This window comes from Rattus rattus, chromosome 1 (genome assembly GCF_011064425.1).
Source record: "Rattus rattus isolate New Zealand chromosome 1, Rrattus_CSIRO_v1, whole genome shotgun sequence".
NCBI lineage: Eukaryota > Metazoa > Chordata > Mammalia > Rodentia > Muridae > Rattus > Rattus rattus.
Genome location: NC_046154.1, coordinates 200,517,238 through 200,532,275, shown reverse-complemented (window position 1 = coordinate 200,532,275; position 15,038 = coordinate 200,517,238). Strand labels below are relative to the sequence as shown.

The following is a 15,038-nucleotide window of genomic DNA, read 5'->3' as shown; positions in this document are numbered from 1 at the left end:
GGGTTTCCCTGTTATGTCCTTTACTGACCTGCACTCATTGGCCCAATGTTTCCCTTTCTTACACTTTGGACACAGTCCTGGGACTTTCTTTGGATTAAAGCCAGGATTCTGATTCCTGCACTCCCTTTTCATATGACCAGGCTTTCCACATTGGAAACATGTGATGCCTCTACTAGAGAGAGGCCAGGCCGCCTTTGTCCTTGTAATATAGCCGCAGCTAGACCGGTATTGGTAAGTGGTCCTCCTATTTCCCTACAGGCTTTCAGCCAAGCCTGCAGCCCCTTAGATTTCCAGGGGAGGATTGCATTGCGGCATTCTTTGGTAAATTGTTCAAAAACTAACTGTTCTATTAAGGGCATGGCCTGGTCTTGGTCTCCAAAAATCCTACCAGCAGCCTCCATCATGCGGGCCACAAAATCTGAGAAAGGCTCACTTGGTCCTTGGATGACCTTGGTCAGGTTCCCGGACACCTCTCCTCTGTTAGTTAGAGCTTTCCATGCCTTGACAGCACTAATAGCAATCTGGCCATATACCTCCAAGGGGAAGGCAGTTTGATTATTGGCCCATTGCCCTTGTCCAGTTAACATGTCAAATGTCCAGGCAGGTTGTCCTGCTGCTGCATTTGCGCATGCTTGTGCTTGGCAAGCATCGTGCCACAATGCCTTCCACTCAATATACTGTCCCATGCTAAGGAGACAGGCCTTTGTCACAGATTGCCAGTCTGCTGGAGTCATGGCAATGCTTGCTAGTCTTTCTACCTGTGACATGGTAAAATTAGCAGTAACCCCATAGGCACGAACAGACTCTGCCAGTTCCTTAACTTGCTTGTGCTCTAGGGGCTGATGAGAACGAACGCCATCGTCCTCAAACACAGGAAACATTTGCCTAAGTGCTCGCTGTGTTTCAGGTGGACAGAAAGAGTACTCACACTTCCCCTCTATATAAGGCGGGGGAGTGGAGGCCACCGCGGCATTAATAACTTTCAGTTTCTTCACAGTGGCTCTCCACCTAGGCCCATATCTTTCTTCCTCATATCTGGCTGCCTCTTCCTCTAATTCCTCCTCCTCCGACTCTGACAACTCTTGCTCAGAGTCACTGCCAGCCAGTTCTAAGGCTTCTGATTCTTTTAATGGATACAAAGTATCCTCTCCGGATGACTTGTACTTCATCCTCCGGGGCATACCTATTTTTTCCTCCGGTGGCATTTCTTCCGCCTTTTGTATCTCTTTCACTTTTGTTTTAGTAACCTTTTTCTTTTTGCGCGCTCCTAATTTCTCACTCTGCTCCGTTTCTGACATGCTCTCTTGAATGTTCTGTCCTGCCTTGACTATGTCCTCACATTTTAACACAACTAGTAAGAAGACAACAGTCACTATAAAAACAAGCAACAATCCCTCCACGGCAAGACTAAATCCAAAAAGGGGCATGCCTCTTGGAGCTTGCCTTTTAATTTACCTTCTCACAGTTCTGAATCCTCTTCAACACACTGAAGGGTCCCCTCGGCACCGGCGATGTTGGTTCCCCGGTTTCAGCACCACTTATCGCGCGCCCAATGTCCCGCCAGCAAGAACAACGCGAGGCAACAGGATTCTTCTGCGAACAAGCCTTTACTGTGTTACAGCTCTTCTTAGTGTTACAGCTCTTCTTAGTGTTACAGCTCTCTTGAACAGGGACCCCGAGCAGCAAAGTCGCTCGACTTATATACACAACAGTATGCTAATTATCTCTCAGGGATTGGTGGGGCATGGATCACCCCACTACTTGTCCTCCAGGGATTGGCGGAGAATGAATCACCTCATTAGCATATTAACGGTCAACTGACACCTGGTGCATAAACCGCACATGTGCAGTACCGCTGTTCACCACTAGAGGGAGCCCTAGCAAGGGGACAAGCCTGCACATGCGCAGTAAGTTGTCGACATCCAGTCAAGGCTGGATGTCGGCGCCATCTTTGTTTCGCCGCGCCGCTCTCTACACTCTGGTACAATTTTGGGGTCATTAATGTATACTATCGTATCATCTGCAAATAGGGATATCTTGACTTCCTACCTTCCAAATTGTATCCCTTTTATCTCTTTTTGTTGTGTAATTGCTCTGGCAAGAACCTCAAGTACTATATTAAATAGGTAGGAAGAGAGTGGGCAGCCTTTTCTTGTTCCTGATTCAAATGGGATTGCTTTGAATTTCTCTCCTTGTAGTTTGATGTTGGCTATTGGTTTGCTGTTTATTGCGTTTAGTATGTTTAGGTATGGACTTGAATTCCTGATCTTTCTAAGACTTCTAGCATGAAGGGGTGTTGTGTTTGTCAAAGGCTTTTTCGGCATCTAATGAAATATTCATGTGTTTTGTTTTGTTTTGTTTTTTGCTTTGAGTTTGTTTATATATAGAAGTAGTTCTTTTGTGAAAACATATATTTCATTTATATGAGTACACTATAGCTGTCTTCAGACACAAGAAGAGGGCATCAGATCCCATTATAGAAATTTGTGAACAACCATGTGGTTGCTGGGATTTGAACTCAGGACCTCTCGAAGAGCAGTCAGTGCTCTTAACCGCTGAGCCACCTCTCCAGACTAGAGTAGTAGCTCTTAAGGGTGATTCCAATCTCCCTTTGTCAAGATAGCAGCAGTCTAGTTCAGTAGTGTCAGAATACCAAACACAAATCAGCAGAGGGGTGTCATCCAGCAAAATCCTCCACACCTCCACAAATAGGCTCCCATCAGCAGGAGTGACTGGGACCAGCTGGGATTCAAGGAGAAGTTATCTGCTGTGCCTCTTAACAAAGTAAAGATCAGCCTAGATCCACACCAAGAAAGCATTGCAAAGCTAGCTATGCACACACTCTGTCACTGTCTATTGAGTCCTATTTATACTCTGGTCAAGCATTTCATGTCCTCCCATGGGTCCTGCCTCAGCAAAACATCACGTGAATCTGCACCACATAACAGGACCAGAGGCTTCCACTTTAGGGGACATCTTGCTGTGCCACTCATTACCTAACATCCTGCAAACACACACACACACACACACACACACAGAGAGAGAGAGAGAGAGAGAGAGAGAGAGAGAGAGAGAGAGAGAGAGACTAGCACACTTTTAACACTGTGTTTAGAAATCTTCTTTACTAAGGTCACCAATTATCAGCGTGCACTCCATACATACATAAGGGGCACAATTCAGCTAAGCTTGTGGCTCATATACAACACAGGTCTCTTTCCTCATATCTAACAGCACAGATGTCCTCACCTCCCCAGCGTTTCATTAATATGTGCATTCCTACCCACCTTCAGCTTAGGACATTCTGTGTGTTATGGCATTTAAGCTCTATTGCACCCCTTGCTCTGCTGAGTCTTCCTCATTCAATGAGCTGTGAGCATCTGTATTTCTCCCACAGTCTGTCTTGGTCTGATCTAGGCTTTCTTGACAGAAAATCATGCTATGATGGCTAATCATGGTTGTCAACTGGACTGCATCTGAAATCAACTGAAACAGGCTGAGTATTCCTGTGGGGGATTTCACTGATCACATTATTTGAAGCCAAAGACCCACCTTTCCACCAGCTCAGGTACTTTTGTCCCCTTTCTTCCTTGCTCTAGGATAGCGCTTCATGTGGTGACAATAAACACACAGTGAGGATTAATTCCCTCCCTGAAAGGTTTGAATCAGACATTCATTATTATTTCCTCAGCCACCACTCTGCAGTTAGACTTTGCCCAAGCCAACTCTACAGATGTCCCCAGAGAGCATCTGGTGACACCTTTCTACACTTGTCCCTTTAGAACATCCCAAGGCTTTCAGGTAGAGCCAGTCTTGAAGGTTTTATAGTAGATCTGAGCTTCAAGCCTTCCGAAAATCCTATCCAAGAGAAGAACCTATGTTGGTAAAGCATCTTGAAACATTTGACCTTTTCACAGAATATTGCATCTTCCAATCATAGAGCAGAAGATGGAATGTGATAATTTGGGTGCTGCTTTTAAAGTCCAGTTGTGAGTTCAATAGTCTCACTCAGCACAGCCTCAGAAGGCATTTGGAAAGGACTAGAATATTGTTGGTTAAGGCAACTAGAGTCTCACTTGCATCTACTGGGCAGAGCACAGCAATTCTGTTACAAACACCCCACTGTGTGCAGGACAACTTGTACAGCAGAACCATATGTAACCACAGTGTCCACAGTGAAGTCATGTAAGGGTTTTACTGCAGGCACACGGTTGTATTCTTATTAATTTGGAGTGCCCATTGGAACAGGTCATTTTCACTAAGCTGTTTTTGTAAAATAGACCGGTTTGATCTGTGATTTGGTTTGGTGTTTGTTTGTTGTTTGTTTGGTTTGGTTTGCTTTAATCTACTTTAAAATCTCTTAGAATTAAAATCTCAAAATTCCTTTTTTTTTTTTTTAAACCAGAGCTTCGGCCATGCACTGAAGACCATTCAGGGCTGGCTAAAGATCTGAGAGGACACACTGTGCATCCAGGGATCCTGGGATGGTGGCCCCGAGTCATGCCAGAGCTGAGACCCGGCCAGATCTAGGCATAGAGCTTTGCTCAGAATCTACCCTGCCCTTTTGTGCCCCTCCATGTTCCAGCCTTACCCTTGCCCTGCTTCTCAAATCTCCATAGCCAGAGATGTTCTCTCAGGCTAGGCGCCCTCCCACACTGCCTTTCTCTACTACCACCCATGCTCTTTACACTCACTCCACCTATGGGATGTGGTGTGCACACTTGCACACACATATATGCACACACTAAACCAGTGTAAATATTATTTTAAAAGAAGAGAAGAAGAAGAAAAAGAAGAAGAAGAGGAAGAGGAAGAGGAAGAGGAAAGAAGAAGAAGAAGAAGAAGAAGAAGAAGAAGAAGAAGAAGAAGAAGAAGAAGAAGAAGAAGAAGAAGAAGAAGAAGAAGAAGAAGAAGAAGAAGAAGAAGAAGAAGAAGAAGAAGAAGAGAGGCTGGAGAGATGGCTTGTTGAGAAACCCTGCAACTTAAGGTTGAAGTCTACCATGTCCAGACTTCCAGGGCAAAATGGACGACTCCCCTTCCCAAAGGGTTTCCTCTTCTCTCCCCCTAACTGAGGAGTCCCTGCCCCCATACTCTACCTGAGGAATGCCACTCATTTCTTGGCAGAAATTACAGGTTCCACATCCTGGATTGTATCTCCATGCAAACTAGGACCTTAAACCAGAACCTTAAACCTCGGCCAATGAAACTTCGCCTTAAGAAGAACCCCCTTCAGGTTGGGGATTTAGCTCAGTGGCAGAGCGCTTGCCTAGCAAGCACGAGGCCCTGGGTTCGGTCCCCAGCTCCGGAAAAAAAAGAAAAAAGAAAAGAAGAAGAAGAAGAACCCCCCTTCCCACTTTTCAAAGTTTATATAATCCTTGTTCACCCTAAATATAAAGTAAAATCTGTTGCTATGGCCAGGCTGAGCCAGCAAGAGACTGACTGGCCAGCAAGGGGTGCAAGGGGGCTTCTGGTGGCGATGATTTCCAGAGAGCAGATCTCTTCCCCAAGCACCTGTGTTACAGCTCTTGTGACAGAAGCTCTCAGGCGATGGAATGATTCCAGCACACCTTTAATTCTGAACATGACATTTAAATAGAGTTTCTTTGGATGGGTCAGACCTCATCTACATATTTGGGGGCGTGGTCTTGTCTCTATGACTGATCTGTCGTGAGCCTATATAACCTATGGTCTTGTCTTTATCTGTGGAGTGGGGGCTTGGGGCATTCTCTTGAGCCTATGTAACCTGTGGTCACGTCCTCACCTGTGGAGGAGGGGCTTGGGGTATTGCTCTATGTGACTGGCCTGTCTCAAACCTCTCTACAAAGGGTTGTGGGGGGCTGCAGCAAGTAAGGTTCTGATCTGGGAGGCTGGGAATGCGTCTGCTGTCCCTTTTAGGGTCCCCAGGGATTTGACCCGTTTCAACCTTTCACTGCCTGCCAGCCCACAAAATGACTTCATACTTCACAGCACTGTTGCTCTTGCAGAAGACCCAAGTTCAAGACCCAGACCTACTTGGAACCTCACAACCATATGACTCCAGTCCCCAAGGTCTGAGACTCACTTCTACCGGCACTAAGCATGCACCTGGTACACGGACATACACACCTGCAAATTATTCACGAAATAAAATAGATCTAAACCTATATGTTTAATGATGTATTTACCAAGCCTATTTCTTTGTATGCTAAAATTAATATTTCATAAAATGATCATACACGAGACAAACAAAAATTAATCCAATAATTCCTCTGAGTCTATCGTAAAATAAAACTAGGAAATTTAAAATGTGCCTTTGATTTTGCTTAAAAGTCATGAATGTGTATTGATTAACTTTTTAATTCTTATATTTTGACAGGTTTTAAAACAATAAATTTTTTGAAGCAATAACAAACTTCTACTGCAGAATTTAGGGGATGTACCAAAAATAGTTCTTTATTTAAGATTCTGTGAGTAACGGTATAAAAGTGATCTTCCCTGAGATATTTGATCTAGAAAATGACTTAAAATTGCAAGGCTTGTCAAGCATGACTTTTAGAATACATCCAACAATTTCTAAGTTTCAATAAACATGGGACAGTGATTTCATGTCAATAAGAATCAACTGGCATCTGGTCACTGTCCTTGTTTCCTTGACGCTAAATATTGTAAATGCTTTAGTTAATTAGATTCAGCAAACCAAATATACAAAGTAAAGCTAAGTTAAGCTGGGTCATTTTCAGCCCAATGCAGATACTGTTGCAACCAATTCCAAGGCAACTCTTTCAGATGTGCCTGGGAAGATTCTGCAAGGTAACCATACCAAGAGGAAGGTGACTGTGGATGTGGAATGGTCAGACTCTTGAGACAAGGTATTCATATACAACCTTGATAGCTCCCACCATAGTAACATTCTTCCCTCCATCCCAGAGGGCTAGGATCAGATAGATGTCTCTGCACCTAAGCTATGGCCTGGTTTTCTCTTGAAATGATCTGACTGCACTGGTCCATATTGCAAGAGAACAGACAAATATGAGCTTGTGATGATGCTATAGGGCTCAGAGGTGGAGGAGAAAAGAAACAGCCATCTGACCATGCCTGTCCCAAAGGAAACATAGCTAAGTTTTCCTACTGGTGGCTTTTGCTCTGATTGGAAGATGTGAGCTTGTTCTGTATGTACAGGGGTGTGCACATGCATAGGTATGCTTGCCCAGGCATGGACAGTCCAGACATCAATGCTCCCATTACATGGAGGGTATATGTTGCTGCAGCTCTACAGGGCACTGCAGTGTTCTGTGCTACTGAGTTTGTCCTGTGTTCCCTTACAATCCAGGATAGAGGAGAGATCCTCACTAATGTATTGTGTCTTCATACTAGGCGCTAAGAAGAGACAATAACTAACATGGAAATGTATGAACAGTTTACAGTAATGAGTCGACCGACCACGCCCAGCTCTGATGAGTTGCCCCTCCCCCCGCCACACCCCCACCCATGATTGGTCACGCCCCCCCACCCCAGGTATCTGCTTTCCAATTCTCTCAGACAACCTCATTACATCATGTAAGGGACAGCAAAATCAGACCTAGCAAAATATGTTCAAACAATACTAAACTTTATTCAATAAAAACTTCATGAACAGAAATGCAAGATCTACAATAAATAGAAAAATTAAATTCAAAATTTCATATAGAAAATAAATCATTGTAAGTTTGCATTATACATACTATACAGTACATACACTAAATATCATCAAGTCTGTAAACGTGAGTAAAGCAGTAGAACACATGAACAATGAAATATTTAATTTCAGTACCCTAGATACAAAGAAACATTTTAAAAAGATCCTATAATTGAATACTTTTGGAATATGAAGTTCTGCACAGCACTCACACGGGTGAGACATATTCAAAGAGTCCTGCGTTTAAAAGACACACTTAGCAGAACAGACACTTCACACAACTTCCAAGAATAAAACAGACCTTCTTAGTCCCAGGCATAAAATATCTTAAAATGTCTATGCGAATTTTCTCAATGATTCTGATGGAGCCTGTCTCAAGGGCCCCATGGCCACAGTACAACACTGTGAAACGGTGAATATTAAAGACTAGGAAGCAGTAGAAAACACCTACAGCGATTATTTAAAACTTATTTTAAAAAAAAGAGAAGTTTTTTTAATAAAATGAGTGAAGATCCCAACATTAACCTAAGGTCAAAAATCCAGTGTTTAAAGCAGCATCCCTGTGAGCATGCGCTGTGTCTGTGTCGAGCAGTTTCTAACTTGTGCCGGGCACATCTATCTCCTACATTGCTTCCAGTGCAGCTCTCCCTTGTTCCAGGTTAGCATTACATGAAAGCGTGTGGGGCATCCCCTTTACAGTCCAGAACCTGTTTCAAGGTCCTTCTGACCACCCTGCCTGAAGTCCTTGGCTCCATCCACAAAAGCCTTCCCAGCAGCCTCAGCAGCCTGGTGGGTGGGGCTACAGTAGGCTCTGGTGCAGGATTTCCCACACCATCCTCTTCCTGAACAGGGGCATGTGCTGCTGAGAGAAGGTGATGGGGCGGCCTCTGGAGATGTAATCTGCGTATTTGCAGGTAAACACACCGCAGTCCCTGTCATTCCCCTGCTGAGGAATCTTCTCGGTTGGCATGCTGTACTGCTTCCATTCCGAAGGGTTCAGATCCACATGCCTTCTGGCTTTGCTCTCATCCTGCAGATAGTGGAAGATCAGCTCGAGGACATCTGGTCTCTTATGTCCCATGGAATCCAGGTAGACAATACTCTTCTCTCTTAGGTCTGTCACCACCAGGCTCCAGTGCACCTCCAGGTGAACCGGCACCAGAACCAGTTCCTTTGCAAAGAGGTTTACGGCCTTGGTCCATCTTCGGACCGATCTGTAGCCCCCACTCTTTAGCTTGGTGTAAAAGAAGGTGTTAAATGCATAAAGGGCAGGGTACCCTTGAGTCTGATTTCTGTCCACGAGAAGATTCATGTAAAAATTAATGACGTTGTCATTGAGCCACGCGCTGTCACTCAGGGTGTGCATGTCTGCTCGAGTGATGGTCATATTGAAGGCACAGCTCAAGACCTGGTCTTGTGGCCCTGGGCCAAGTGCGCTACTGATTTCCTTTTGCATGGCCGCTGTGACCAGAGGGCCATGGTCCAGCCCTGTGCTCTGCTTTTGGTCTGGAGAAGCCTTTCCTTTGGCCTCAGCTATTGGCATTTGTTTGGGGACAATGCCATTGCTGACTCTGTTTTCACAGATTTGAGGTGTTTGAGAAGCATGAATCTGTGCATCCACACAGCCTTTGATGTCCTTTGAGGAGTCCAATGGGTACTGGAAAGCATTGTGGGAGTCTGAGCTCACGGAGTCCCAGGGTTGACAGTGTCCCAACAAGCTTGGGTACATTCCATTGTGGTGTTTCTGAACATATTCCCCTATGTTTCTGTAGGGACCCTTTGGTCCATTACCTCCATCCACAGACTTTGTCTCAGTCATAGCCTGTTCCTCAGGGCCTTTGGAGAACTCTGGGGTCTTTTGGTGGATTGGAACCTCTTCTTGGGGGTTCCGTATCAGACCCTGGCCTGGCTCTTCAACCCCAAGCTCTATTTCCCACTGCTGTGGTTTCAGCCTCTTCAGAGGTACGATTGGCTCTTCATGCTGCCAAGCCTTTTTACCTTCTGCCTGGTATTTCCTCTTTTGGCCCCTTCCTGAATGTTCACAGTACACTCTCCCATGCTGCTTGCCCAGTTGCCATGTCCAGGGGCCACGTGGATGGCCTTTGCTCACCTGTCGGCTCTCTGCCATGGCACAGCTTTCTGATTGGCAAGTCACAGTGTTTGTCAGCCGGACTATCATTGGGGGCTCAGTTGTCGTCTTCATGGATAAAGGATCAGTTAGTGTAGTTGCAGGTGTCTTATCCATACTGGACATGTTGGTGCAAGATCAGAAACTGCAGGGTGAAAAGTTCAGGCTTCCTTTGGCCTTGGAGACAGTCGAAAGGTGAAGTCAGACGGAGGGAGGCAGCAGTATCCAAGAGTAGTTCTCCCTCAGCGATTGATCTGCCCTTGTCTTTAAGGTGGCGGTGGATTACCAGTTCAGGCGCTGCCTTTGACCCGGTAGGAGAAGTGAAGCTTCAGGGCACGGTGAACCTCTGTGGACCCCCAAATCAGGGAAATCTCTATGGATGTCAGAGTCACCCAAATACACTGAACGTTGGCAGCACAGGCAACCACACTGGAGGCCTCTTTTTATTCTGGAGTTCCTCTTGGTCAGTGCCTGCATGAAGCAAACAAAAACAATTAGAACTCCATGAGGCAGAAGTGTAGCTGTGTCTTCAGAGAGAGAGAGAGAGAGAGACAGAGAGAGACAGAGAGAGACAGAGAGAGTATTGGGAGGAACAGTAGAGTCACTAGGTTACATTTTTCTGAAATGTGAACTCTAGGAGAGAGGGTTGGATCCTTAGAAAGACTGAGACACAGCACCTTCCTCCATGTTGAACAGAGTTAGATTAGGCTCAGTTCTCGGATCTAGCTTTGTACTCTGGGTTGGCAAAGGATAGCCCAGTGTATGTGAGTCTTTGCGTGATCTAAGAACCAATGCAGAATTCCCCCGGCTTCCACTCGCTAGCCCCAAAGGGATGGACACTGAATCAAGGTGAACCTCTGTCACACCCACTGAGTGATCTTCATTCCCTGGCAAATAACGGTGAAGGCGAATGGATAAGCTCCTGCACTGTTGGCACCTAACAAAGTTGTTTTTTCCCCAGGTCAAAGATATAAATTAAAAGTGGTCCTTCCCAATTCAAATTAAGCCAACATCCTCCACAGGGATGCCCTTAATTTTGGGGTTTTAGTTAATTCAAGATGTAGGCAAGTTGGCAACACAAAATGGACAACACACTTGCCTCCAAACCACACAGTTTGAAAGACAGTTTGTGCCATTTTGACCTGTGACTTTTCTCTTTCTAGTGCCCACCTGCATGTGGGTATGTGTGTGCCTGTGTGTACATGTGTGTGTCTGTGTGTGTGAGAGAGTATGTGCCTGTCTATGTTTATGCCTCTGTGTGTGTGTGTGTGTGTGTGTGTGTGTGTATAGTGGGTTTACTTTGATCCTTGTTTCATTTATGAGAAGAAACATGGAGGTCCACAAAATGACAGAGCTGTGACCAAGCCTTGATCTCTCTCCTCAAATTCTCAGAGTCTGTACCACCAACCAAGGAACATACACGGGCTTGACCTACCACTCGCCAACATATAGAGCTGATTTGCTGTTTGTCTTCATGTAGGTCCCCAACCACTGGAGGTTGGGTTATTCCAAAACCTACTGCCTGTACATGGGATGGGTTCTTTTAACAGGGCTGCCTTGTCTGACCTCAGTGGGAAAGGTTGGGCCTACCCTCCCAGACACCAGGGTAGTGGTGTACACAGTGGGGTCCACATCTGTACAGAAGCAGATGTTAGGCATGGAGGAAGGAGTATTGAAGGGGTGACTGGAAGAGGGGGCAGAGAGATGGATGCCAAGTGAGTAAGTGTAAACAGAAAATGAAAAATACTGAAATAAAAAGAAAAAAGTCAGCAGGGGTCTGTGAAGTGGGCAAGGGAGTCAAGATGGGGCAGGGGAATTGAGGAGTTGGAAAGCTCACTTGGTAGAGAGCTCACCCCAACATAAAAGGACTCCTGGGTTTGATGCCCTGCACCATATACACCTGTGTGTGCTGCCGCATGCCTCTAATTCTCACCCTCAGGAGGACAAGAGAGCAACCAAATGCACCAGACGTTCACAGCCAGCCTTGGGTACAGAGGGCCCTGGCTGTTAACACATAGGACATAGGCAGAGAGGGTAGATCAGTACTTACTGAGTACATATGTGCTTTGCATACTCAAACACTGAGGCTTAACTCCTACCACCATTTTACAATCAGAAATAGATATGATGAATGGCAGTGATCTCTAATGGACAGAACTCATGACTGAGTCTATCATAAAGGGGCTTGACACACTGGTCTGACTGTTCCAACAATGGCTGTCTCTGAACAGAAAGTTCAAGGTTCCCAAAGTCCATAAATTTGCATGTGTAAGCTGGTCTTCAGTATATGCTGAAGTCCCAAGGAAGTATCTACCTTTGGCTCTGGAGTAGGATTGGTGATACAGAATCTTCCTACATGTACACCCTACTGGTGCAAAGCTAGAACTTAAGAAAAATTTAATACAAAGGCACACACAGTTACAAACACATACCACACACACAAACACACACACACACACACACACACACACACACACTGCAAATGTGTTTGTGATGTATGAGCCTCAGTTGTTTTTCTCAGAAAGTTTCTATTTTTTTTCTTTTTTGAGGCAGGTCTCTCATGGCTGCATTCTCCCAGTAACAAGGTGGATGAGCAGCTGATCCCCAATGTTCAACTTCTCATTTTCCATCCACAGAGCTGGATGACAAGAAAATACCACCACACTTTTGTATTTTATGATAGTGCTGGTGGGAGGCCCTTCACGATCTAAGCTCTTGCTCCAGCCCTAGGCTCACAGGTCTTTGTTGCTGCTGCTGTTCTGGGAGAGGAAATAGTAATAATAGAAGGGCTGGAGACATGGCTGGGCAGTCAGGAACACTTGTTCTGTGAGCTCGGGGATCTGAGTTTGAGTCCCCAGCACCCATGCAACAAGTCAGGCAAGTCTGAACACGAAGGTAATAAATACCCACATGGGAACAAAGACAAGTTCATCCCTAGAGCTGGCTGGGCAGTGAGTCTAGGCAAAATGGCCAGCCAGGCTTGAGTCAATCAGGTGGAGCCCAAAAGAGGAAAACACTTGATAGACTATGGTATCTGTATGCAAATCTATGGAAACACACTCACACACCTTCACACACACACACACAGGACCACATATGATAATCACTTGTGCATATATGCACCCATGGTTCACAAACAATAACAGTATCAAGTTTGTGATTTCAAATTTGAATTGGCCCAATCAATGTTACTGAGCCTTGAATGTCTAGTACGTAGGGTGCCATGAAATGACATAAATGGGTTTTGTGTACCAGGAGAGGCTAACCATGGGGGTTTTCTTGGAGGCCCCAAGAAACACCACGTGGACAAGTACTTCTTTGGTTTGCCTAAGCTCCACCGAGATCCTACTCATTGTATTCTGGCTGTGTTCTCTTAGGGAAGACACATCCTACCTTCCTGAAAACCACCTGCTTTTGGCTCAAGGCTACAAGATTACTGCAAACCATAAACTAGAAGTAGGAAGAGGGCCCCCATCTAAGGAGACTGCTAGAATGAGGTCTCTCTGCTAATTCATAGGAAATATAACCCCCACAAGAAGATTCTAGAAATGACTCCCCGGGACATCTGCCTCTGTCTCCCGTTGAATTAAGATCGCCTGGGTTGCCTTATTACTCAGCTGTTACTGTACAGAACCCATACTCATGTACATATACATACATACATACATATATACATATACATACATACATATAGGAAATATAGATATATACATTTATATATGTAGATATGATTAAAATGACTTACAGACTGTGGTCCAGCTAATAAAAAAATGTCTACTTAGAAATGGAAGATCCAAGTTCCAGGAGAATTTCAGTCCACCAGTCTGGATGCTCAGCTGGTCTTTAGTAAGTGCCAGATTCACAAAGAAGTAAACCCTTGAGGACCGTGGAGGAATGGACCTCTTACGGAAGCAAGAACAAGCAGGCAAAGAACACAACTTCCTTCTTGCACAGCCTTATATAGGCTCCTGGAAGTAGGCGTGGCCAAGAGGAATGGTGGGAAAATACCACCTAATCTAATCCATCCAAAAATGGGTAACAAAGATTTTTTTCCCCACATGAAGATAAGGATTAAAAGTAGTTCTTACCACTTCAAATTAAGCAAACATCCTCCAGAGGGATGCCCCTTAATTTTGGGGTTTTAGTTAATTCCAGGTGTAGGCAAGTTGACAACCCAGAATAGCCATCACACTTCCCCCAAACCACATCTGGACACAGTTGGGAAGACAGTTTGTGCCATTTTTACCTGTGACTTTTCCCTCTCTAGTGATCACCTACGTGTGTGCATGTGTGTGAGTTTGTGTGCATGTGTGTGACTGTCTGTGTTTGTGAGAGTATGTGCCTGTGTTTGTGCCTGTGTGTGTGCGTCTGGATAGCGGCTTTACTTTGATCCTTGTTTCATATCTGAGAAGAAATATGGAGGTGCATGAAATGAAAGAGCTGTGACCAAGCCGAGTTCACTGTCTTCAAATTCGCAGAGTCTGTACCACCAACCAAAGAACATACACGGGCTGGACCTAGCACTCCCCAACATATAGAGCTGATTAGCAGTTTGTTTTCATGTAGGTCCCCAACAACTGGCAGTTGGGTTATTCCAAAACCTACTGCCTGTACATGGGATCGGTTCTATTTACAGGGCTGCCTTGTCTGACCTCAGTGGGAGAGGTTGGGCCTAGCCTCCCAGACACCAGGGTAGTGGTGTACACAGTGGGTTCCATATCTGTTCAGAAGCAGATGTTAGGCATGGAGGCAGGAATATGGAAGGGGTGACTGGAAGAGGGGCAGAGAGATGGATGCCAAGTGAGTAAGTGTAAACAGAAAATGAAAAATACTGAAATGAAAAGAAACAGTGTCAGCAGGGGTCTGTGAAGTGGCCAAGGGAGTCAAAGGGCCCAGGGGAATTGAGGATTTGGAAAGCTCACTTGGTAGAGAGCTCACCCCAACATAAAAGGACTCCTGCGTTTGATGCCCTGCACCATATACACCTGTGTGTGCTGCTCCATGCCTCTAATTCTCACCCTCAGGAGTACAAGAGAGGAACCAAATGCACCAGACATTCACAGCCAACCTTGGGTACAGAGGGCCCTGGCCGTTAACACATAGGACATAGGCAGAGAGGGTAGATCAGTGCTTACTGAGTACATATGAGCTGTGCATACACAAACACTAAGGCTTAACTCCTACCACCACTTTACAATCAGAAATAGATATGCTGAATGTCAGGGATCTCAAAGAGACACAAGGGATGACTGAGTCTAT

The 15,038-nt window shown here is 45.2% G+C and overlaps 1 protein-coding gene across 1 annotated transcript; it reads right to left on the bottom strand.

The window, feature by feature from the left end:
• Positions 1–8,450: 8,450 nt before the first annotated feature.
• LOC116883366 (sentrin-specific protease 2-like) lies at positions 8,451–9,905 on the bottom strand. The gene has a single exon (XM_032884513.1). It carries the CDS (start codon positions 9,903–9,905, stop codon positions 8,451–8,453), a length of 1,455 nt encoding a protein of 484 aa, XP_032740404.1.
• Between the last annotated feature and the right edge of the window lie 5,133 nt (positions 9,906–15,038).